The sequence below is a fragment of the Ips typographus genome, linkage group LG3, assembly GCF_016097725.1.
Source record: "Ips typographus isolate SLU linkage group LG3, UJ_Ityp_2.0, whole genome shotgun sequence".
Classification (NCBI taxonomy): domain Eukaryota; kingdom Metazoa; phylum Arthropoda; class Insecta; order Coleoptera; family Curculionidae; genus Ips; species Ips typographus.
Genome location: NC_138424.1, coordinates 6,008,122 through 6,031,373, shown reverse-complemented (window position 1 = coordinate 6,031,373; position 23,252 = coordinate 6,008,122). Strand labels below are relative to the sequence as shown.

At 33.6% G+C, this 23,252-nt stretch overlaps 4 protein-coding genes across 8 annotated transcripts in view; 2 read left to right on the top strand and 2 right to left on the bottom strand.

Annotated features, from left to right (window-relative positions):
* The window catches only part of CdGAPr (GTPase-activating protein CdGAPr), a 28,453-nt gene extending 20,863 nt beyond the window's left edge, over positions 1 to 7,590 (bottom strand). Inside the window, exon 1 of the mRNA XM_081976358.1 lies at positions 7,450 to 7,590. The gene's annotated coding sequence lies outside the window, so the exon portion shown is untranslated. The remainder of the gene's footprint in view (positions 1 to 7,449) is intronic.
* A 106-nt stretch (positions 7,591 to 7,696) lies between these two features.
* On the top strand, positions 7,697 to 9,181 carry LOC145727017 (co-chaperone protein HGH1 homolog). Its single transcript, XM_081976394.1, has 5 exons — positions 7,697 to 7,923; positions 7,979 to 8,533; positions 8,589 to 8,781; positions 8,833 to 8,994; positions 9,054 to 9,181. Exons 1-5 carry the CDS (start codon positions 7,836 to 7,838, stop codon positions 9,154 to 9,156), a joined length of 1,101 nt encoding a protein of 366 aa, XP_081832520.1. The 5' UTR covers positions 7,697 to 7,835; the 3' UTR covers positions 9,157 to 9,181.
* On the bottom strand, positions 9,173 to 10,638 carry LOC145727013 (uncharacterized). The gene is made up of 2 exons (XM_081976389.1): positions 10,448 to 10,638; positions 9,173 to 10,397 (listed from the first exon to the last, which is right to left on the bottom strand). The coding sequence occupies exons 1-2, from the start codon at positions 10,559 to 10,561 to the stop codon at positions 9,198 to 9,200; spliced, it is 1,314 nt and encodes a 437-aa protein (XP_081832515.1). The 5' UTR covers positions 10,562 to 10,638; the 3' UTR covers positions 9,173 to 9,197.
* A 505-nt stretch (positions 10,639 to 11,143) lies between these two features.
* On the top strand, positions 11,144 to 22,384 carry Nep3 (M13 family metallopeptidase neprilysin 3). Of its 5 annotated transcripts, XR_014177758.1 has the most exons (14): positions 11,424 to 11,812; positions 13,341 to 13,407; positions 13,459 to 13,628; positions 14,060 to 14,291; positions 14,348 to 14,521; positions 14,580 to 14,965; positions 15,024 to 15,172; positions 16,484 to 16,650; positions 16,701 to 16,883; positions 17,274 to 17,435; positions 17,491 to 17,763; positions 19,640 to 19,827; positions 19,928 to 20,730; positions 20,805 to 22,384. XR_014177758.1 is itself a non-coding variant. In XM_081976368.1 (13 exons), exons 1-13 carry the CDS (start codon positions 11,247 to 11,249, stop codon positions 20,102 to 20,104), a joined length of 2,340 nt encoding a protein of 779 aa, XP_081832494.1. In that variant the 5' UTR covers positions 11,144 to 11,246; the 3' UTR covers positions 20,105 to 22,384. The 5 variants fall into 5 exon arrangements, 4 of the variants coding, with proteins under 4 accessions (XP_081832494.1, XP_081832492.1, XP_081832493.1 ...); XM_081976368.1 differs by lacking the exon at positions 11,424 to 11,812 and adding an exon at positions 11,144 to 11,258 and having other exon boundaries at positions 19,928 to 22,384; XM_081976366.1 differs by having other exon boundaries at positions 19,928 to 22,384.
* The last annotated feature ends 868 nt before the right edge of the window (positions 22,385 to 23,252 follow it).

The window sequence follows — 23,252 nt, the reverse complement described above, 5'->3', positions numbered from 1 at the left end:
TGTAAGAAAAACTGAAGGCTTGTCATGCAAAAACATGATGCTGCTACTATGAAGTTAATCAAAAGCGATCAGTTTGTGGCTGTGCCAAACACAAACTACTGTGAAAAATAGAACAATTAATCAGTAATTTAATTTCTATAGCGTCACGACACAAATTAGTTTAACACTTAAGTATAACATAGTGTGTCCCAAATTGGTTATACATGTTTTGGGATATTGGTAACCTTAAGAGCTACAGGCTCGGTTAAATGGAGAAAGTTTTAGAGGTTTCTATAAGAAACTTAATCCCGGTTGCCAAATTGAATTATTTTGTCGTTTTCCGGAAAAATAGATACTCAACAGAGATGAACTGAAAGAACTTGACTGATTTTTTATTACTAACTGTCAAACTGTATCACATGAATATCCCAATATACAGGGTAATTCAAATTCGACCCGCACCATTGGGATCTCGGAAACTATAAGAGATACGAGAAAGTTTAAATTGGGGCAAAGTTGCGCACGGAAAAGCTCAACCAAATGCCGTTTTAAAAATTTCGATTTTCCGAGTACTTTCGAAGATATCCGGAAAAAACTTAAAAATTGATTTTTATTTATTTCTAACCTTATTTGAAGAGACATCCCAAAACTAAAAGCATCTTTTCATTGCCACTTTTTCCCAGATATTCGATAATGGATTCAAATTTGCCACACGACGTTTCGTTTTTTGTCAGTCATCATCAACTTTCTTTTTTCTTATGGGCGCCATATTGGATTTTTAGCCCACCAAATAGTACGTTTTATTCTGATTTTAATGATGTATCATAACTTATGATTTGCTTCATAAATACCAAAATAATTCAATAAAAACTAATTTCACCTTAGTTAGCTTTGAGTGAGACGTTTTATGAAGATTACTTGGTAGTACTTGTCACACGCAATTAGCCTGAACATACTTAGTCACAAAGGTGTACAAGTGACTTAAACCGGTTTATTCACTCGAATAAATATGAATAAATAAAAAATGGTTTAAGTCACTTGCTGTATAAATAACTATAAACTTGCACTAAACATTATAAAGAATTTAAATTTGGCAAAAAATAAAGTTCCTAAAATGATGATATTTCTCTTGGAAACATAAATGAGCTGTTTAAGTTAGAGATAATGCTGACAAATCTCTTTTTCTGATTAACCTAAATAGTTCAGCAATGCTTGTATAATAATAACATTTTCTGTGGGGGTTTCTTTTCTAGATACATTTTTAACTATGATTGACTTGCTCTAATGATCGTCCGAATTATCGTGTTTGACAAGTACTGTCAAATAATGACATTTCACAAAACAGCCCATTAACTCAAAGCCAATAACTAAAGTAAAATTAATTGATTTTGAAATTTTATTGAAATATTTTGTCATTTATCAAGCAAATCATAAGTTATTATACATCACTAAAATCAGAATAAAACGTACTATTTGGTGGGCTAAAAATCCAATATGGCGCCCATAAGAAAAAGAAAGTTGATGATGACTGACAAAAAACGAAACGTCGTGTGGAAAATTTGAATCCATCATCGAATAGCTAGGAAAAAGTGGCAATGAAAAGATGCTTTTAGTTTTGGGATATCTCTTCAAATAAGGTTAGAAATAAATAAAAACAAAAAATCAAATTTTCAGTTTTTTTCGGATATCTTCGGAACTACTAGGAAAATCGAAATTTTTAAAACAGAATTTGGTTGAGCTTTAAATTGCGCAACTTTGCCCCCATTTAAAATTTCTCGTATCTCTTATGGTTTCTGAGATCCCAATGGTGAGGGTCGAATTTGAATTACCCTGTATGTACAACTAATTTGAGACACTCTGTTCAAAGTTAAGATATAATGTGAAAGAAACAAGGGACGACTTTAAAACTAAAACATCAAAACACAAAGTGTTCCAAGTTTTATTGGAAAATATACACCAGAACATAAAAGTAATGAGAAATCCTCATGTAAACGCGTTTGTTTAAATGTTTCGTTTTCGAGATACAAAAAATCAAAGTTTTTATACAAACTTAGGAATCAGATCGACTAAAGGATATTTTGCTGTATACACGTTAGTATGCAATGGCTTCGTTTAGGAGCTACAGGATGTTGAATTTCCAAAAAAAAAAATGTGTGTTATGTGTGGTTATGGATACATTTTTTGACTCTTATGGCAACAATCGTTTTTCTAAAATGTCATTTATAACTTTATTTTGCTGAAAACTGAAGAAAACAAAAACCTAATGCACCAAAAACAAATTGCTATTGTCATACATTGGGGTGCATTACCCCTAATTGAAATATTTGCGACCCCTTTTGACGCAATTTTCCAATTTGCACCGTGTACATAGATTGGCAACGTCCCGATTTTGCCGCACACCCTTGATAATCCGTACAAATGCGGACAATTTCGGCTTTCAATACGAACAAAGTCAATTCCCGGTAACAATGACAGAGCGTTTCCCTTTCCGGCGGGGCACAACAATAAAGAGAAGAAACAACACAAACCACGCTTGAATCGATACTGTGCCGTCGTCCAAAGGACTTTAGTATGAACTAACTTAATTACCGTTCTTCTGTACGTAATTCCGACTAATTTAATAGTCGCATTGGGGCAGGCCGACAAATTTATGATTCGGTAACCAGCAATAAATTAGAATTATTAAATGTCTGATGTTTCCATAGGTCAGCATCTGAAAATATGAGAGGCTCAAAATATATCAAAATGTTTTTTATTCACTATATTTTTATTGATGAATTCTGCATTATATTTGAAGTCTATTTCATGTATGGTTTCAGTCTGCAGAAGGCACATGTGATGTCATATAACAATAGGTCACATGACCACTTTAAGAGAAAGCCTGATTGATTTCTTGTTGCGTCACATCCGCTCCTACAAACTGACACATGCCAAACTATAATCTATAAGTTTTACATCTCATTTATCTTTGTCAAAAGTATTAGTTGCCAATGGTCGAGTCTCTTCTTTCCATTGATGTCATATGGGTAATTTTGAATTTTCCATAACTGTGCTTCTAAATCATGCATTAATGGGACTCATTGGCCGCATTCGTTTTCCAGCTCCATAGAGCGAGTAGAGCGCAATGACGTAATTTGACAGTTGGTCAACTAATGGTTTTCCCAAATTACGTCATCGTGACGTCAAAAAAGCTCCCCTCACTCCATGAGGCTTTTCAACTGTTCAATGCACAATTTTATCATAGGCAACCAAATACGCTCATAGGCTCATAGTATAGTTCTATCCTTCTTTATTTGTATTAAACATAGACGCACATTATTAAGTTGACATCCACCATTAACGACAGAACTAACTGTCACTGTTATTGTCAAGGGTGTATATGATTTCGGTTTACCTTTTAGGATAATAAATGTTTATTATAGACTACAGTAGACGGAAAAATTTTGTAACCAACTCTTATATTAATTGGTGATTAATAATTTCAATTTTATTTAACCAAATTTAATTTATATTGTTATTTAATCCATTTCGATTATTAATCGCTTTCATTAATACACTCGTTGGTTAAATAACTATTAAAATATACATATAACTAAACTACCATGTTGGCAATGGGGCCACCTAACTTAATTTGGTTTAGCTTAATGTGAACGGTCTTTAAGCTTTGTATCTGAATATCTCTAAAAATGCCACGTTCAAGTCTTTCATCCTTTTACTAAATTAAATTGATACTAAATTATTATTAACCTTTGGCTATTGCGTGACAGACATCTTCTAACCCTGACTGCGCCAGTAAATCAAGACGATTCCCCCAATCCCATTAGGGAGGATATCTTTTTGCAAATGATTCCCTTAATTGGGTTACATTTCATACAAAAACTATTTGTTCTATCAAAAAAACTGCATTACTACACTGTCACAGAATTAAGATAAGGAGTAAAAAAAGAGTTTATTAATTAATGGTGAACTCATTCAATCAACACTTTTGATAACATAATTAGTGCAAATTTCCAATCAAAACCACATGCATTGTTGACTGGTATAAAGGCGAAACGTGTAACTAAAGCTGGATATACTTGACTGCGTTTGTGATAGTCACGTAAGACAAAGCCGTAATCAGAGTGAGACCCACAAAACCGAAAAACTCATGCTAGAAGTTTTACCTCTAATTATTATTAGTTGAATGCCACACACAAAAGTCAATTCAAAGAAATTACTTTGGTGAAATTGACGCAGAACACATCGTAGCAGCTTAGGGTCATGCTGATGGTCGGGCTGGATCTTGGTTGGTTTCACACTGTTTCTATAGTCCCTTAAAACTATTACTCATTCTTCCGTATTGATTCCGTATTTTTAATGAAGGTTGGAAAAACTGACAAAGGGGGAAATCCACCTGCGATGGAAAAATGCACTAACACGACAAACTCACCCCAGCAGATTGTCACGTTATTAACTGAAAAGAGATAACTATATAACCTAGAGGTCAGGGCCAAAGCATTTTAATTTAATCCAACCCGAATTGAACACACCCCTTTTTGGGATAATGTAGGTTATTTGGCGGTTTAAGCCTAGTTTAAACTGAAGCTGAGCTTGAACGCAGCCAAGCTCCCGCATGAAACTGGAAATTCGTTGGAAAACTCGGCCAGAAAACGCCCGGGCTCGGTCGCATTCGAGAAAACGGAAAAGCATCCAATGAATTTATAACATTCCCTAATCTGTGGCCGCGTTCAAAAATGTCATCACACCCAAAAAAATAAATAACCTGTGAAGAATTTACTGATTAAAAAACGTTGAATCTTTAACAATGCAAATAGTCAAAACAGTTAACACGATTAAAACCACCAACATAAAACATCTGTCCTTTTATTGTTATTGCAACAGAACTCTAAAATTAGCCTAACGGTAGTTGGGCCAAAACTCCAGATCTAATCTCTGTCGACTAATTGTTTTTTGCCAAACTATCAAACAACAAAAGGTACTCTTTTAGATACTTTACCTATTTTGGAGCTGCTAAAATTAATACATTCAATTAGACAAGTTTTTTATTGGTAGCACACACCCTTTTGCCCGTTTACTTATTAGTGTTACTTAACAAACAGCCTCGCAACTATTCTGGTAACGGATGTCTTAAAATTTCCCAAATAAAAACGTCTTCCTAAATTATTTTCTACTTGCCATATGGCCGTACCGTTTTTTATATTATTAGATGACAAGCCGTACTGTACCTGACAAATATTTCGTGTTTTTGTGTATGCCAATTTTGCATATATTTGAAATTTTAACGGTACATAGGAGATTAATGCTAATTCAATAGAAGGTTTAGTGACCGAGGTCCTTATAAGAGAATGAAAGTCATAATTATCACTTTAGCAGATTAAGTACCAATATGCTAGTTAGTAGGCGATCATTTACGTAAGTTTTGTTTATTAATCAAGCAAAAATATACACTAAGTACCGTAATGCTGGTTAGAGGTCACCCTACTATTATAAGTTTTGAAGGAGAGTTCAAAGAACTTGATTAGGGTGCTGATGTAGCCATCAAATCTATTGGCAAACATCAAAGGACTTTCCCGCATTAGGGTCGCCAGATAATATCTTTTCACACCCCTAGAGACTAAACCCAGCAGATTTCCCTTGATGTATTATCTTCCCTATAAAAAATCATAATCTATGTCAAGTGAAACTAAATTATAGAACTTACAAAACTAAAAAAAAATATTAACCAGTGTCTTGAGCTGTCAAGGCTATAATCTCTATATTCAGTAGATTAATCAGGACAACAAAATATCTGTCCAAGCTTCAGAAATAAGTAATATACAGTGGTATAAATAAAACCAAAGTAGAACAATATGTACATACACTAAATTACAGCCTACTCATGTTTATCTGGTGTTTGCTGTTCAAATTTACTATACCTACAGTTGACACAATTTGGTGGAATTTTTTTCATAAAATTTAACTTTGATATCAGGATTATATTTTATAATTTGCAGTTAACCATTTTAAAGTTTTTCTAATGAAACAATTTGAATTAGTAATATCACATAACTTGTATAGTCCAGCTCAAGTTTAAATAACCTAATGAACAGATACAAAACATAGATTTACTGCAGTATTTAATCTTCTATGTTAATAGATAATTAATACTCTAGAATAAACACGAAGTAGTAGTCAACACAGAATGCTTTCATAAATTGTGCAAAAGTCTAAAAATCACAAGGATTTGTCTCCACCAGTTTATTAAAATATCCACTGTGTGGAAGTCAAACCTGAAATTACTAAAATAAACCAAAAGGATGAAACTAAGTAAAGCAGCTGACTGAGATGTAAAAAACCAAATAATAAATCTAAAAAGCTACTCTACATACACAGCTTGAATCAATTTATTTCAGATATCAAGTGCTCTCAATTTAAACCTTTATACTTGCCAATACTGCATTAGCATACTGATGGCAATACTGCATAAAGTGCAGACTTAAAATAAGCAGTTTAAAATTTGCCATTCTTTTTATCCAACCTGCATTTAATAAAGAAATTACTTCTAATACTTTGTCTCATACACATATTCATGCTACTGTTTGCCTATATGAAAGTTTTTTTTTTTTTTAATTCAAGTTTTGGTATACACATACAAACTACAAACAAATTGAAGAAACAAGTATTTTTTATTCAACAGTACTAATATTGTATTCTGGTGTCCTAACAAAAATTATCCTATAATTTTTTTTATTTTACAAGTTAACCTTTTGCCAAGCTTATTGCTTTCCTTAGTTAACTTGTTCCTAGTTCCTATAAATTCTATGAACCTACTAAAGAAAAATGTCTCAGCTTCAAAAGCCCTACTCAGTTTGAACCTAAGTTAAAACAAAAATATTACTACTAATTGCTATTAAATTCTATGTATTCATAAGTAAAGTGATAATTGAACCTAAATTTTAGTTATCAAAACCTAAACAAGATTTACCAATAAACATTACAACCACATAAAATGAGTACAATTTATGATCTACCATATAAACCATGTAGCTGAGCTGATAGTGGCTTGAATATTGAATACTAATACTTTCAAATGAAAAAGCTAACAAGGAGTAGGTACTAGAAGTGGGCATCATTAAATATCAATTGGTATCACAATGTACAATGTCCCAATAATCATTAATACAACTCATCAAGTAATTAAACCTACTGAACATGACTTGAATGTTAATTGGATTAGGCCCCTTCCTATCACCCATATTTTAATTTCTATTATTATAAATATTTTGCCAGTAACATGTTATCACATGATGTAACACATCACAATGACTGTAAAGCAATGAAATTGGAGGGCGAGGCAGTTATTTGATACGTATTAGTAGTTAAAAACTGACTTTTGAGCTAAATAAAACATAAACATATACACAAGAGGCAGTGTTCCAGTTCAGTGACATGACGCGTCCTAAAAATCGGTTTTTTGAGTTAAATACTTACCCAAAGTCAGTCAGTAGAACGAGGGGTGAATAATTGGATATAAACACATATTTTTCACTCACTACAGTCTCAAACAGCAAAAAAATAAGAAGGTTTATGTTAAGCTAGATATTTCTGTAAAATTCACCTCCATTTTTTACAACAGTCAACACTCTCTGGTTTGTGACATTGACGTTTAATTCGACAGATGGATTGACTATTGACTGTCATTGCATTGAAGAGACAGTGACACTATAGCACGTTTGACATTTGACAGAAACATAAACACAAAAACATGGGACAGTAGTCTAACCTCACAAATTTTAAAGTCAAAATTTTGGAAAATTTCACATTGAAACCATATTTGAAACAGACTCCTACTAACTAGCAATATTTAAAGTTCAACGATGGACGAAGCGATACAAGAACTACTAAAATTTGTACAGATCGGTGCTCGTCTAGATTTAAAGGTTGTTGCAGTTGAACACATTTTAGGTAGGTCTACACTTTAATTTCTAACCATTAAAAGACAATCCAGCTAATTAAATAGGTTTAACGGGAACTCCCGAGGGAGTTGAGGCAATCTATAAATGCCCGAAGCTTCTCGTGTCGCTCCTTAGTTTATTAGGGGACTCAGTCACAGCCATATCAAAAGATACTAGTTTGTCTCTCATTAACATTTCTGCTAAAGAGGAAGGGGCTGCTGCTTTGTTGAACTTATCTACTGAAGAATGCCCACCTTTACAAAAGCCGCCGGGAAATATAGTGGTGCAATGTCTGGATCATATTTTTAATAAAGACAGCAGAATTGCAGATCAGTGTTGCATGATTCTGTCAAACTTAACCAGACCTAAGCATTTAATTGAGAAGATTGTGGATATTATAGAAGAAAGTGGCAAGACTTTTGATAGTTTGATTGAGATTTTTACTAAAATTGTATACAACAAAGGAGCTAACTTACACTATCTAGGGCCAGTTCTATCAAATTTATCCCAAAGCTCTAGAGTGAGGGCATATATCCTAGAAAAGGATAAATGCACTATACAGAGGTTGTTGCCTTTCACTGAGTATAAAGATTCTTTAATTAGAAGAGGGGGTATTGTGGGTAAGCTAATGAGCTAAAAAAGTTTTGTTGTTTTTTTCCTAATTAAACTTTCTAGGCACATTAAAAAACTGTTGTTTTGAAAGTGATTTTCATGAATGGTTGTTGAGTGAAGAAGTGGATATTTTACCCAGACTACTTTTACCTCTGGCTGGACCTGAGGAGTTTGATGAGGAAGATAATGACAAGTTACCTTTAGAGCTGCAGTATCTACCTTCAGATAAAAGTAGAGAGGAAGATCCTGACATTCGGTATTTAAACAAATTTAGTTTCTGACTATTTACTTAATTAATATATTACAGGTGCATTTTATTAGAAACTCTGACACAGTTGTGCGCTAAAAGAATAAATAGGGAATTTATTAGAAGTAAAAATGCCTATATTATACTAAGGGAACTGCATAAGTGGGAAAAGGACAAGAAAGCTTTGATGGCTTGTGAGAACTTAGTGGATATTCTCATAAGGTATACTATATTTAATTACACACATTTTCAGGTTAATTTTAAAATCATGATTATTTTAGGACTGAAGACGAAATTGGAGAAGACAATTTGAAAGAAATAGAAATTCCAAAAGACCTACATGAACAGTTTGACAAAATTGATGGGGAACAGCAGACTAGTTAAGTAAATAAAAGTCATATTTGTGTTTTTTCCTTCTTTACTACCTATAAATATTTAGAAAAGTCTTTGGTACTAAAAATTTCAAAACTTTTATGCACACTCTTCAAATGCTGTGACAAGTAACTCTTGTCTATAAACCTTTTATCACACTGACTACAACTGAATGGTTTCTTGCCAGTGTGAGTTCTTATGTGTCTTTGGAGTTTTGAATTGTCATAAAATTGGCTAGGGCAAATGTGACACACAAACTTTTTAACTCTTAACACCTGCTTGCACTCCCCCACTCCATGGATTTTATACAAGTGCTGATCTAAACACCTTTTATCTCTATAAAGTTTGTCACATTGAGAACATTTTAAAGTTGCAATGTTTGAGTGTAGCTTGACATGTTTTTTCATTTCATGATTGCTGACAAACAGCTTTTTGCAAACATAACATTCATATTCTTTGTTACCCTTGTGTCTTTTAATGTGCTCATTCCAATTAGCCTTCATTGCAAATCTTTTAGAACAAATCGGACAGGAATACTTCCACTGGCTAGAATCTGTGTGAACAACATAGGTGTGCGTTTTCAAATTTTGACTGGTGTTAAAGGTTTTATCACAAACAGTACAGCTGTAGTTTCTTTGGTTGTTATGCAGCTTTTCATGTCCACTTAGGTCCCTTCTTGTAACAAAAGATTTCCCACATATGGTGCATATAAATGACCTAACACCAGTATGGTATTTTTTGTGTTGGATTAGTAAACTGCAGGAAGCAAAACGTTTTTGGCACTCATTGCAATGATATGGTTTTATGTCTTTTTGTAGCATTGAATGTTCAGTAGTACAGTGGTGTAAAATGTCTTTAAGAAGTGAGAAAGGTTTACTACAGTTTTGACATTGAAACTTTAACAACTTAGCTTGGTTGGGGTGCTCAGTTTTGCTGTGAGATTTCAGCTCAGTCTTTGAAGTAAAAGTAGCTTCACAGTTCTTACATTGGAAGCTTTTATGTGATTGTTTCAAATGAGTTTCTAGTTGGGCTTTTGTACCACAAACTTTATCACAGTGGTGGCAGATAAATGTATCTGAGTCAGAGTTTTCACTTTTAATGTCCCCATCATCCAAGTCAGTCTTATCAAAAGAGTTGCAGTCTATGAAGGGTTGTAAGTGATTATGGTTGTCCAAGCACAGTTTCTTGAAGTTGTATGCAGTTTGCAAACTTGTCCGGCATTGGCTACATATAAAAAGGGGCTCGGACCAATCCTGAAAATCAATTTGCAGTTTGGGAGCTTTAAATGTGTAGAAAAGTTTACTATTTCAGGTGCTACAAACTGCAACTGTTTTTTTACGGTTTGATTGTCTGAATCTCCAGTCAGTGTCTCTTTGGTTGTCTTGCTCATACAAATCCGACAGTTTTTCCAATCCATAGGGCAAAAAACTATGCTATTTATTTCTATAAATTTTTATAAACAGAAAATACAAAACAAACATAGACAAGCTGTCAACTGTCGTTTTCAATGTTAATTCATCGATTTCAGTTGTATGCAATGAAGCGCCCCCTATAGACAAAGATTATTACTGTGTAAATAAGCAGTTTCGTTAGGATTTGCTTTCACTTTTTTGAATATTTGAATTTTTACCTTTTAATTTAACAGGAAAAGAAGTAATTGTTTAATTTTGCTAGCAGTTTACATAATTACACAAAAAAGTTTAATTTGCTAAATATATTATATGGGTTGTGTGTTCATTACAATCAATAAAAAAACGAAGGTGTTTCCGCTAGATAAGGAACATTGGTCCCACAGCACAAATTGATGGATAAAAGTTCCGGGGATAAACTGTTATCAATAAAGCAATATTATTTTGTTACAATTACTGTTTTAATTTCAAGAGAAAAAATGTATTGCTTTTATTACTGAAACACGTGTAACATTATCATTTAAGAAAAAATCATTTGTCGGTTCCGATTCGATAATCGTCCCTTCGTAAATTGAAGGCGCCGCGACGCCGCAAAAGCGACGCAGGGCGTCGACACCACAACATCAAAATAAAATCGTTTTTTATATCACCGTCCTCACAGAGTTTATTTGTTGTCTGTGCTACTTTATCAAAATGACCGCCAAGGTAAGTGGATTTGGTCGTTCTTGTTTGTTATCGCAATTATCGAATTAAACGTCCGATTTGACGAAATTAGTTTGCCAAATTGTCATCAGTGGCGTTCGATGGTTAGTTATTCTTAGTCAATACTGTCGGCAATACTTTGTTCAATGTTACAAATTTTAATTAATAGATTGTAACTCAATCAGTTTAATTATAAAACAATTTCAAATCCATGTTAATGTGATGTCAGCAGCATTTTAGTTCAACAATAACATCAGTCCAACAAACATGCATTAAAGCACAGATTTAGCACTCTGATCCTAAATTTTTCATTCAACAACCAATTACCTCTCGATCAACAGCGAAGCTGTATGGGTCAGTGGTTTGTGTACAGTGATGGAGAGCGTTAACAAGTCATAACAATGAAGTAATTTGAAACGATTTTGTCATAAAACGATAAACAAGTGACACGGCCCTAATAATAAATTGGTGTTTTTTACTCATCATCTTAAAAAAAAATAATGGGAATTATGGTAAAGTGTGACTCGCAAGTTATTTTGCAAGACAAACAAGAACAAGTAAGTAATTTAAGAGGAAACGTGTCAAAAGTCAATCAAATTTATGGTATAAGTTTGTTTTAAAGTTTTCTATTATTTTGGGTACCCAGTACAAAGAAGTGATAGTTCTGTTCTCTTAATTAAGAATGTTTTCGTGTTTTTCTTGTCGTTTAAGTAATTTTAATCTTTCTTCAACTGTTGAGTAATGAGTAATGTATTTTTTCTTAAATTTACATGTAAATACAGGCCAATCACAATTAGAAACTTGAGAGATTTTTTGAACTCAGGAGAGTCGTTCTATTTGGAATTGAGTAAATGAAGAGACATGAGTAAATGAAATAAATTCTTTGGTAACCCAGCTGAGGCGTCTTTTTTTGATTTTCGCTTTACTAGTGGACCAAAAATTTTTCACACAAACTCTTCTTTTGTTTTCCTCAAATATTATATTGTACTTTTGAATCACCCTGTACAACCATTGGTATCAGCGCATTCACCTTCATGAGCAGATAACGTTTCTATTCCTATTCCTTCGGGATTTGAGTCAAAACAAATCCAATATTGGCGTCGTTTTTTCCACGAGAAACCGGTTTAATCTAGTGAAACAGATCGATACGGAGGAAAGAAGCGCAATTTGTGTCCTTGAAAATAATTATATTTACCACGAGTAATGCAGTAACTAATTGAGAGCTACCGTCATGATAAAGTATCAAAATATCGGCAAAATTTGCGGTTTTTCGCTGAACTTTCAATTCTGACGTACACGTCCGATTGTCTAATTGCATATATAGTTACTGCTGACGTCACTGTATCCATAATGTGTCATGTATTTGTCCATCTACATAATACACGCAAACACACACACATGTTTACGGTTAAATTCTTTATTAACCCATTTCGTTTATTTAATTATTGGTCGCTCACATACATGTAGTTTAGTTTATTTATTGTTGGTGGCATTGTTTAATATTAGGTGCATAAATTAATGGGTTATAGTGGAGTTAATTTTCACTCATATGTAAATGTTTGAATTATACAAAACACATCAGATTGATGATAAGAGAGATTATATTCCCTGCGATCAAAACGCGCACTTACGTATAACCATGTCAGGTTTTGTTTAGACATTCAGTTAGTATTTTTAGACTTGTTCAGTACTCAATAAGCGACCCTCAACGGTGGCTCTAGCCTCTCTCGAAATGAGTTTTTTGAGGAATTTACGATGGTTTGGAAACGCCAATAATGTAAGTCATTTTTTTTTTTATTTGCCTAAATTTACGTTTAAATCCTACTTGTCCTGAAAGCCTCATGTGGTAATTATACGGGTAGAGTGGATGACATATAGTTAATTGCATTTAAATAATAGTACAGTACAGTTCCACTTATTGATTATTGTTACTCAGTTTTAGGTCAATCACTAGACATACTAATTACAACTAAAACTTTCTAGAAATATTTCTAATAAACCTATTTGCGTCTAAAATTGTTTATTAGTTTAAGACCGCTTGGATTTATGTGTTTTTTAAGACTAACCAAAGTTGTATCTTTCCAGATGACACGTTACACTAACGCAGATTTTGGCGACGACGACAGTATTAACAGTGTCCAATTAACCGAAGGTACGTCAATCATTTTGTTACTACTTTTTGGTTTTACAAAACACTGCGCAGGCATTAGTACCAGCGCCACACACATTCGTTACCATCCAGGTGCTAAACTATGGGAAGTCAGGTCCACTTTGGAACGGATCCTCCTGTTTTTAGGAGGATTTCTACTTATGGTGATTATAGTGCTTTCAGTCGTTATCAACGTGCTGGAGAATCACCTGAATGAAGTTAAAGTAAGTAGAAGTTAGTTAGTTAGTAGTTAGTTAGTTCTTTCTTAATGAAAATCTAGAATTGACAATTTTGAAAATCAGGAATTTATTATTTTTTACTTCGTCAGACTTTATAATTCCCAAAAGAGTAAAATTAGAGTTTAATGCTTTATTTAAACGTGTATGTTTTCAAAATCAAGGTTAGTTGGAAAACGATAGTCATTAATCTGTTATAGTTTTAAAAATATCTTCAAATTTCGCCTGTTTCTGACCACTTTTCTTTCAGGTAATTTGTTATTTTCAGCTTCAAAGGTATGACTGGTATGTTTAATGGATTAAAAAAAAGTTGCAAAATTCACATGTTTACAAAAACAGCTTTCTTTTACTTGATCAATCACCAACTACCCTCACGGTTTTTTAACATTTTGTCCTATGAACAATCAAAACTATTGTAGCAAATGGGGTCCAAACTGAAAGATGAACAACCATGCCTGAATTCATCCTGCGTCCACCTAGCTAGCCGTATACTGGACTCTTTGGACTTTTCGGTTGATCCCTGCGAAGATTTTTACTCCTATTCTTGTAACGGATGGATCAATGCTAATCCCGCTCCTGAAGGCAAGAACAACTGGGGAACCTTCATGAAATTGGAGAATCAAAACTATTTAGTCATCAAACATGTTCTTGGTGAGTTGATTTTTATACGTTCTCTGTATTCGTTGTAGTATAGCTAAGATTGTTAGAGCAACCTCGGAGTAGTTTCAAATCCAAGGCGGAAGAAAAGGCCAAGATGTACTACGAGTCGTGTTTGGATGTGAACGACACTGTGGAAACGTTGGGATCTAAACCAATGTTAGAGCTGATTCAAAAGTTGGGTGGTTGGAATATTACCAATCCTAAGGAGTTCAATCCTACTAGTAAGTAATTTTTCACCTCTATGTCACATAGTTAGGTAAAAGGAGAACTATTTTGTAGATTGGAGCTTACAAAATACCCTACAATTAGTTCAAGCAAAATACAGCGTGGGGGCGTTGTTTTCATTTAGTGTTGGTGAAGACGACAAGAATTCTTCAAGACATGTGCTGCAAGTAGACCAAAGCGGATTGGCTCTTCCTACCCGAGATAATTATCTAAACAAAACTGACGCTCATCTAAACATCCTCAAAGCTTACTTGGAATATATGACCAAAGTTGGGGTTCTACTTGGTGGCGAACCAAATGCCACCCGCGACCAAATGCAAGCTGTAATCGACTTTGAAACACGTTTAGCTAATATTACGACTCCTTCCGATCGGAGAAGGGATGAAGAGGCGTCGTATCATCAGATGACTTTGGCAGAACTACAGGATAAAGCCGGTTTTGTAAGTTGTACCGTTGTATTTCTTCTTGTATTAGCGTGTCTGGAAATTTGATTTACAGATAGACTGGACGCAATTCTTTGGAAATATTCTGAGGATAGTGCAGAAAAAAATCACCTCCAAGCAACCTGTTGTGGTGTATGCCATTGATTATTTGAGTAACTTGACCTCGCTGATCAAAGAATATGAAAGTACTAATAAAGGAAAAATGTAAGTTTCAAAAAGTTTAATACCAACAAAGCTGTCGCAATTACTCAAAAAAAGTAATTAAATTACAATTACCAACTACTCTCAAATTCGTGAAAGTAGTTGAATTACAATTAGTCAATGTTTTTAAAATGTAGTTGAACTACCAATTACTTCAGTAAAGTAGTTGAATTAATAGACAATTACGGTAGTTCAACTACTGGCATTAATTCAATTACTGATAAAATGTAGTTGAACTACTCAAATGTAATCAAATTACTCAAATGTAATTGAACTACTAAAAAGTCATTTATTTATTGGCAGTAGTAAATGCACAGGGTGTCCAAATAAGAGTGGCACTCGGCTTTTTTGACTTAACGGTTAATCGTAGAGCTTTGAAAAAAAAATATTTTGTTATAAAAAGGGGCCAAAAGAATCGCTAGAAAATATTTTCAGTTTCAGGAAATGTCCTCAAGAGGGCGTACTAACAACTTTAACTTAAAAAAAGTGCATATCTCCAAAATTTCAAATATAATGGTACTTTGAAAATACTTGCAAACGGAAGCTACGTTTACTAGCAACAACTTTGATTAAAACCTTTTTTCTCCATTTGTTGACTTAAAGTGGTGGGGGTAAATCAAAAGTTGCTTTAAAAAAACTGCGATAACTTCGAAACCTTTTGTCGTAGAACATTAAGTTTGGCACCATTGAAAAGAGCAGGTTTTTTTCTATTAGATGCTCCATAAATAATTATTTAAAGTTGTTTTCTTTCGTCCACAGGTGGCGCTTTTTACAAAGAAATATTATTTTACCGCCTAACTCAAAAAAATTGAATGTAACCTATAGCGTTGTTTAATGTTAAAATGAAGAGAACAAAATACTACACCAGGCAGCAAAAATCGCAACTTTCTAACTTTTTTCTATTTTTTCATTTACCCAACCAAAACGCCGCTCTGAACCCGGTTCAGTAAACCGCTACTTCTCGACCGCGCAAAACACAACAATCGTATCTAACCTCAAAAACAAGTAGTTCCATTACTTTAACATTATTTGTAATTCAACTACTCTGAAAGTAGTTCAATTACTCTGAAAGTAATTCAACTACTTTCAAAGTGCTTCAATTACAGAACAAATCGTAAAATCAATTACCAATTACAACTACTTTTTCTGAGTAATTGAAAAATCAATTACAATTATTGTTTTTGAAAAGTAATCTAATTACAGTAGTTCAATTACTTAAAATTAATTGAACTACATTTTCCAATTAAAGTAATTCAACTACCGACAGCTCTGAATACCAATTAACTGAATTGAAGCAAAAATTATTTATTTTAGAGTGCTTAATAACTATCTCGTCTGGCAAACCGTAAAAGGATTCACCCTGTGCCTCTCGAAAAGTTTCCGTGATGCTTACAAAGGCCTACGGGTGGCGCTCCTGGGTACGGACGGCAGTGATGAGCCCCAATGGCGCTACTGCATCCAGGACACCAACAATGCTTTAGGTACGTTCCAACTTCAGGCCATCAAATTTTGGTTAATAGGAAAATTGCAGGTTTTGCTATTGGCGCCCTATTTGTCAGGGAAGTGTTCAATCCCGAGTCAAAGGAGCAAGCCGAGGCCATGATCTACAATGTGCGTAACGCTTTCAAGAAGAATTTTAAAAATCTACAGTGGATGGATGATCAAACTAGGAAAGTGGCTGAAGAAAAGGCGGATGCCATCTCTGATATGATTGGTAAATATCATTCTACATTACTTACACTAAAGTTGTTAAAAATAAAAGATACAAAACATACATGTTATGTAGTTAATAAGAAAAGTAAAGGTAATTTGATGACTCATATATGGTAATTTAAATTGAACTGCCTCCTAAGAGATTACTTTGGCTTATCTTGTACGATTAAAACATTCAAACCCACGTCACCGTCAATGTCTGCCTTTGGTCTACCTGATCTGGTTTTGGCTTTCACAATTTCCGTTTCATTGTTGTTTTTTTTACCAATTTGCTTGGGTTTTGCAACAGAATTAGGAGAATCAGATTAGATCTTAATCTTAAATAATCTAATTGTAAAATATTACTTTACTTGAGTGTTATCTGTCTTAATAGCTGTATTTGTTTGTATAGGATATCCGGAATTCATTAAAGACGTCCACCATTTGGACGAAATATTCGAAAATCTCACTATAAGGCCGGACACCTATTTCGACAACAACGTCAACATCAACGCCTACAACTTCAAGAGAGAACTGGAAAGAATCAACGAACCCGTTAACAAAACCACCTGGAGTAAGACAGTACGATATAAAAAAAATGTTAAAAATGGCATGAAAAAAACTTTCAGGTATGGTACCGTCAACGGTGAACGCTTATTATACCCTGACCAAGAACCAGATGGTGTTCCCGGCCGGTATTCTGCAGAGTCCTTTTTACAATTTGTCGTATCCGCCCTCGTTGAATTACGGGGCCATGGGCGTGGTTATGGGGCACGAGCTTACGCACGCTTTTGACGACCAGGGGCGGCAGTACGATAAGGACGGTAACCTCAATCATTGGTGGAATAATAAGACGGTGGCCAATTTTAAGGAAAGAGCTGAATGTGTTGTCAAACAGTATAGTAAGTAAAAATATCTAAATTTTGTGGGTTTGTTACATATGTGTCAAAGTAACAGTATCACATAAGAGCCTTAAAGGTAAGTCCACATGTGCGGTATTTTCTTAAATCACAGCACAGTTTGAGATTGGTCAAGAAAAAACAGCAAGCTGAAAGTTGCTTTTTTTACCAATCATAAACTAGTCACTGTGCTGAGATTCGCGCAAATGCTGCCTGTGTGGAGCTGTCTGGAGGGTTAAGTGGTATACAGAGTGATTAGTTTAAATCTTGTGACCACTGTCAAATTATTACGTCAGATCACTTAGGCAAACTGACACATGTCATATACAAGATTCTTCAATGTTCGTCTATTGGCGTTTCAAGATAAGAGATACTCCCTCTGGTGATCAGTTTTGAAAACAGTTTCGGGAATTCCAGCTGTCATTTCTCCATTTGTTTACCTTGATTTTGGTTAAAAAAATAGCACTGGTTTCATAAATATCAAGTGACAGTGTCATATTATTTATAATGTTAGGTTAGGAATGGGTTGCCCGATTTTAGTTCAACTGGCGCTGCGATCTTAACTTGAAACGACAAACCCATTGATTTGTAATGGTTATCTCTTCTCATTATCATTGAATTCATGATGAAATTGCTGATTTTTATTTGCTCAAATTTATAATTGACATAGAAGATGTCAACTTTCAGTATCAACTGTCAATCTCTCGTCATATATGTCAATTATTGACACAAAAAAAACTGTTTATTTTACGTTTTCTTTTAAAACTGCTGTTTTGTTAAGATCGGTTTAATTCCAATACAAAAACTTGAAGTGTATGTACATCTATCGTTTATTCTATTTAATTTATTTTTATTCCTAACCTAACATTATAAATATTTATATGACACTGTCAATTTTTCTGCGGTTTTAAAAATCTTGATTTTCCGAGTACTTCCGATGATATCCGATCCGAAAAAAACAAAAAATTTGATTTTGTGTTTTTATTTATTTCTAACTTTATTTGAAGAAATATCCCAAATCCAAAAGCACATTTTCAAAAAAATTGAATTTTTGTCAAAAGTGCAGTTTTAGCAAATTTTTTTTTTTGTTCTATAAGGGTTCCAATGCATAGCAAAGGGCATATTTATACCAAAGAACCTTAAATTAGGTAAAATAAGTACAAAAAAACCACTTTTTCATTTTTCAAAAAAATGGGGGGTACCTACTACTTTTTGAATGTAAATATCTCGGTAATATGAAGAGCTAGAGAGGCCAGTTTTGGCTCATTTTGTAGTATTTTTTATCTAATCTATAAGAGTTAAAATAAAAAAGTTACAATCATCCAAAAATTGAAAAAATGCAATTTTTGCAAAAAGTGCAATTTTGGCAATTTTTTATTTTGCTCCAGGAGGGTTCCAATGCACAGCAAACGACATATTTATACCAAAGGACCTTAAATTAGGTAAAATAAGTACAAAAAAAGCAATTTAAAATTTTTCAAAAAAATTGAAAGGACCGTTCTAAATTCCTAACCAAAATCAACGTAAACAAACGGAGAAATGACAGCTGGAATGCCCGAAACTGTTTTCAAAACTGATCACCAGAGGGACTATATCTTATCTTGAAACGCTAATAGGAAAATAAGATAATAAAAAATGGTCCAAAATTTTGAAAACTTCTTAAACTCAATTTTCTATCAATCTTACCCTTAAAAACCTAACTTTACTTATTATAAACGTTTCTTAGGGAATACCACCATGTACCTTATAGGTATATCCGACTTTTGATTTAGTTTCTCTTTGTTGTGGTTAATACAATTTCTTTTAAAGTCAAGATTTCTCTATAAATTACCTTTTATGGTATTTTTCCAAAATTAAAAACATTTTTTCTTACTTTTAGATAAGTACGAAATCGACGGACTTCATATAAATGGAAACCAAACTTTGGGCGAAAATATTGCCGACAATGGCGGACTAAAGGCTGCTTTCCATGCTTATTTGGATTTGATGAAGGATAAACCTGAACCGAAACGTTTACCCGGCGTACCTTTAAACCATAAACAATTATTTTTTGTTAGTTTTGCTCAGGTAAAATTTTTTCTATACTTTTTCCTGTTTTATATCAGCTTTGTTTTCCTCAATTTGTATTGTCAGTAATTATTGAACAAACAATTTTTTTTTGTCATAGGTATGGTGTTCAACCACCAATAAACAGTTAACCAATTTAGAAATCGAAAAAGACGCTCATTCTCCTTCACCATTACGCGTAACTGGAGCGGTAAGCAACCTGAAGGAGTTTGCGGAAGTTTTCCAGTGTAAACCCGGCTCCAAAATGAATCCTGTCAAGAAATGCGAAGTGTGGTAAAGGCCTAAAGGAAGGGTTTTATGTATTTTGATCTGATTTTTGAGAATGGCTGCTGGTTCGGCTAAATTTTTAAGGGTGCTTCCAGAGGGCATGGAGGAGTAATGTGGGACAAAAATGCTTTAATTTGACTTTATAAGGATAGTAAATTTTACACCGTGAAGCTAAATTTAAGACCAGTTCTGTTTAAACAAAATCAATTGTAAGAAAGAAAATGCAATTTTTTTGCGCTCTGCAGTATCTTATTACCCTACTCGTCTGCTTTTAATTATTGTTATTATGTCGAAACCATGGACATATTAAAGTATTCAAATGGACGTACGTACCGGGTGATTCAATAAGACTGTTCCTCTGCCATATCTTGGGAAACGTTTGTCGTATGACTTTTAAGGTAAAAAAAATAATGGGCAAATTAGCCATGAAGGCTGGAAAATATTTTCAAGTTGTAAAAATGACCACCGGAGGGCGCAACTGCGATCTTAAATTTTAAAATTGCATTTTCCATACATTTTGCATAATAAACTGTTTTTCATATTTTTAAAAAGAACCAGCTTATCTCTCATTTTCGTTAAACAAAAATTTCAGTTAGTTCAAAAACAAAGATGGTGGGCGTGGTTCAAATTGTTTTTGTAATAACCCGCTTTAACTTCTTAACGGTTTGACCGATTTTAACAAATTTGGTATCGATGAAAAGAGCAATAAGAATCAACCAAAATATAGTTAATTTAGTTCAATATTACTCCGGCAGGGGACAACATGATCCAAATTCCACCACCAAATTTAAGATGGCAGTTACGTCCTCTGGTGGTTATTTTTAGAACTTGAAAATATTTTCCTGCGATTCTTCATAATTTCTGTTACCTCAAAGCAGTATGGATTTGGATCACCGGGCACATCAGTGGATTACAAAATTATTAGTAAAACTATAAATCTACTGGTCGTTTCATATTTAAATATTTTGATGATTTAAAATGGTACATTTAAAAAAAGCTTCCTATATGAGATAAGTTGTATTTTTGTTTTGCGATGTTGTAGTTGTATCTTTTAGATATAGACGTAGAGTGTACCTATTTATTTAATTTATAAATTTTACTTAGTGTATAGTTGAATGATTCAAGCAAAAAGTGGAACCAAATTCTTCCGTAAAATGCCAAAAATTTGGAGAAAGAGGTCTGAAGAGTATTTTATTAATCCAGAAAAATTAGTATATTTACCTTGGAACACATACCAATGATCAAAACGATTTAGTGAGAAAGTCTGAAGTAAACACGCGTAGATTGTATCAATTCATAAATGTTTATTTTTACATTTTTGTATATGCGTTTTAAATAAAAATTATTGGGTACAGTTGTAAATAGACTAGGCATACAGGTGCATGTTAAATTATAAATCGCAACTTAGTAAAATTCCTAAGAACATTTGTGTTAATCTTCTAAAACGTGATTATTTGTTATAAATCAATATTTATTTGAATTAGCTTTGATCTAAAAAAAATTATATAAAATTGGTATAAAAATATAAACAGTGTTGTCAAACTGTACAATGTTAATTTAGGCTAATTTACGTTTTGGCTAACTAAATTACTAGAAAAGAAAATCACATCATATCAATAGAAACCGTGATAGAAGTGAGTATCAAATTTGGTTGATTTGACAACCCTGACATTTACTTTTTGACTATAGTGAAACTGATATTAGGTCTTCTGCCTACAAACAGATTGTGGCGTGGCTGTGTTCGTTTTGACGCTCCATGGCGCGAGCAGAGCGGATGTGACATCCCGATGACGTAGTTTGACAGTTATTGCTCATATTAAGGTTTTATCCAAAGAAAAAACGTTTACATTCGCTCTGCTTCGCTATAGTCCGAGAGTTGAGATTTTTCTTGCACCGAAACATTTTAGTCGATTACAAAACTATCCTAGTTGCTACAGTGCCCATTATCATTAAACGAAAAAATGTTTGTATACGGAAAATGCAGCAAAATTAGGAAGACGTCATAAAAATTTCTGTCAACATTTTCAGACAGTCAAGACATCAGCATTTGCGTAAATTGCAGCATTGTTCGTATTGTTTGTGATTTGATAGATTCATGACCAATCACAAACTACCTACTGTGTTGAAATTTACCTTTTTAGCAAAACATTTTCAAGAAACAGTGTGGCATCAATGCAATTTTTTCCGGCTGAGACGACGTCATCCTGATATTTGTTTGATTTTCAGTATATATTTATAGTTTCTTCTGTATATTTTCACTGTGATAATAAAAATGTATATAAGATATAAATTTAGTTTGAATGCAACTTGATCGTGATTAATCCTTGTAGTTTTAGCTCTGCCGACACACCTGAATCTTTGCTCACCTAGTATAAAACACAGGAAAAACAAAGTTCAAGCGTAGCGACAAGAGCATTATTGTCATTGGGGGGAATTCCGCATCCGGTGTTGGCAGGCTTCTTTATCTTTCTCGACATCCTTCGTTGATTTTGTTCTCTATTGTAAAAAGTACCTAAGAAATAAAAAGAAAAACATAGTAATTATTTATACGTTCTGAAGTAGGAACTTACATCAATGTTGCCATATTATTCAATTTAACGTAAAAGCTACGCAGTTGATAATAAGGTAGCTACTGCTAGCCTGTAGGTTCTCTTACTGTTAAAAACAAATGACTAACGCCTTAAACAACAAGTTTTATTAACATTAAACGCGAGCCAACAATAAAAAATTATTTACTCCGCCACCTACGAATCGTATTAATTATTAGATTAAACGGTTCTGTTGGTGAGTCACTTAAAAATTATCGTGACTTATCACTATTTTCTATTATTAGGTAGTCGTTAATTACTATCTATCTAGTTTTTCCATGATTTGATCTTTCTGATTCAACTGTCAAATCAAGCAAACAAAAAAAAATCTTCAATTTTCTGGGAAACTGGATCAATCGGGAATAGAAAGGAAAAGGGAGGAAATAATCACTGGCGATACGACACTGAAAACAATTTGAACGATCGTCGACGGGCCGTGGTTGATTAATGGTAGAGTGGCGAAAAACAATGGAAAATAGAACACAAAAGAATAACGGCGAAGCTTTGATGTTTCTTTGATTGCGTCATCTTGGTATTTAGACCGTTTAACGCTTTTTAGTCAGGATGGCG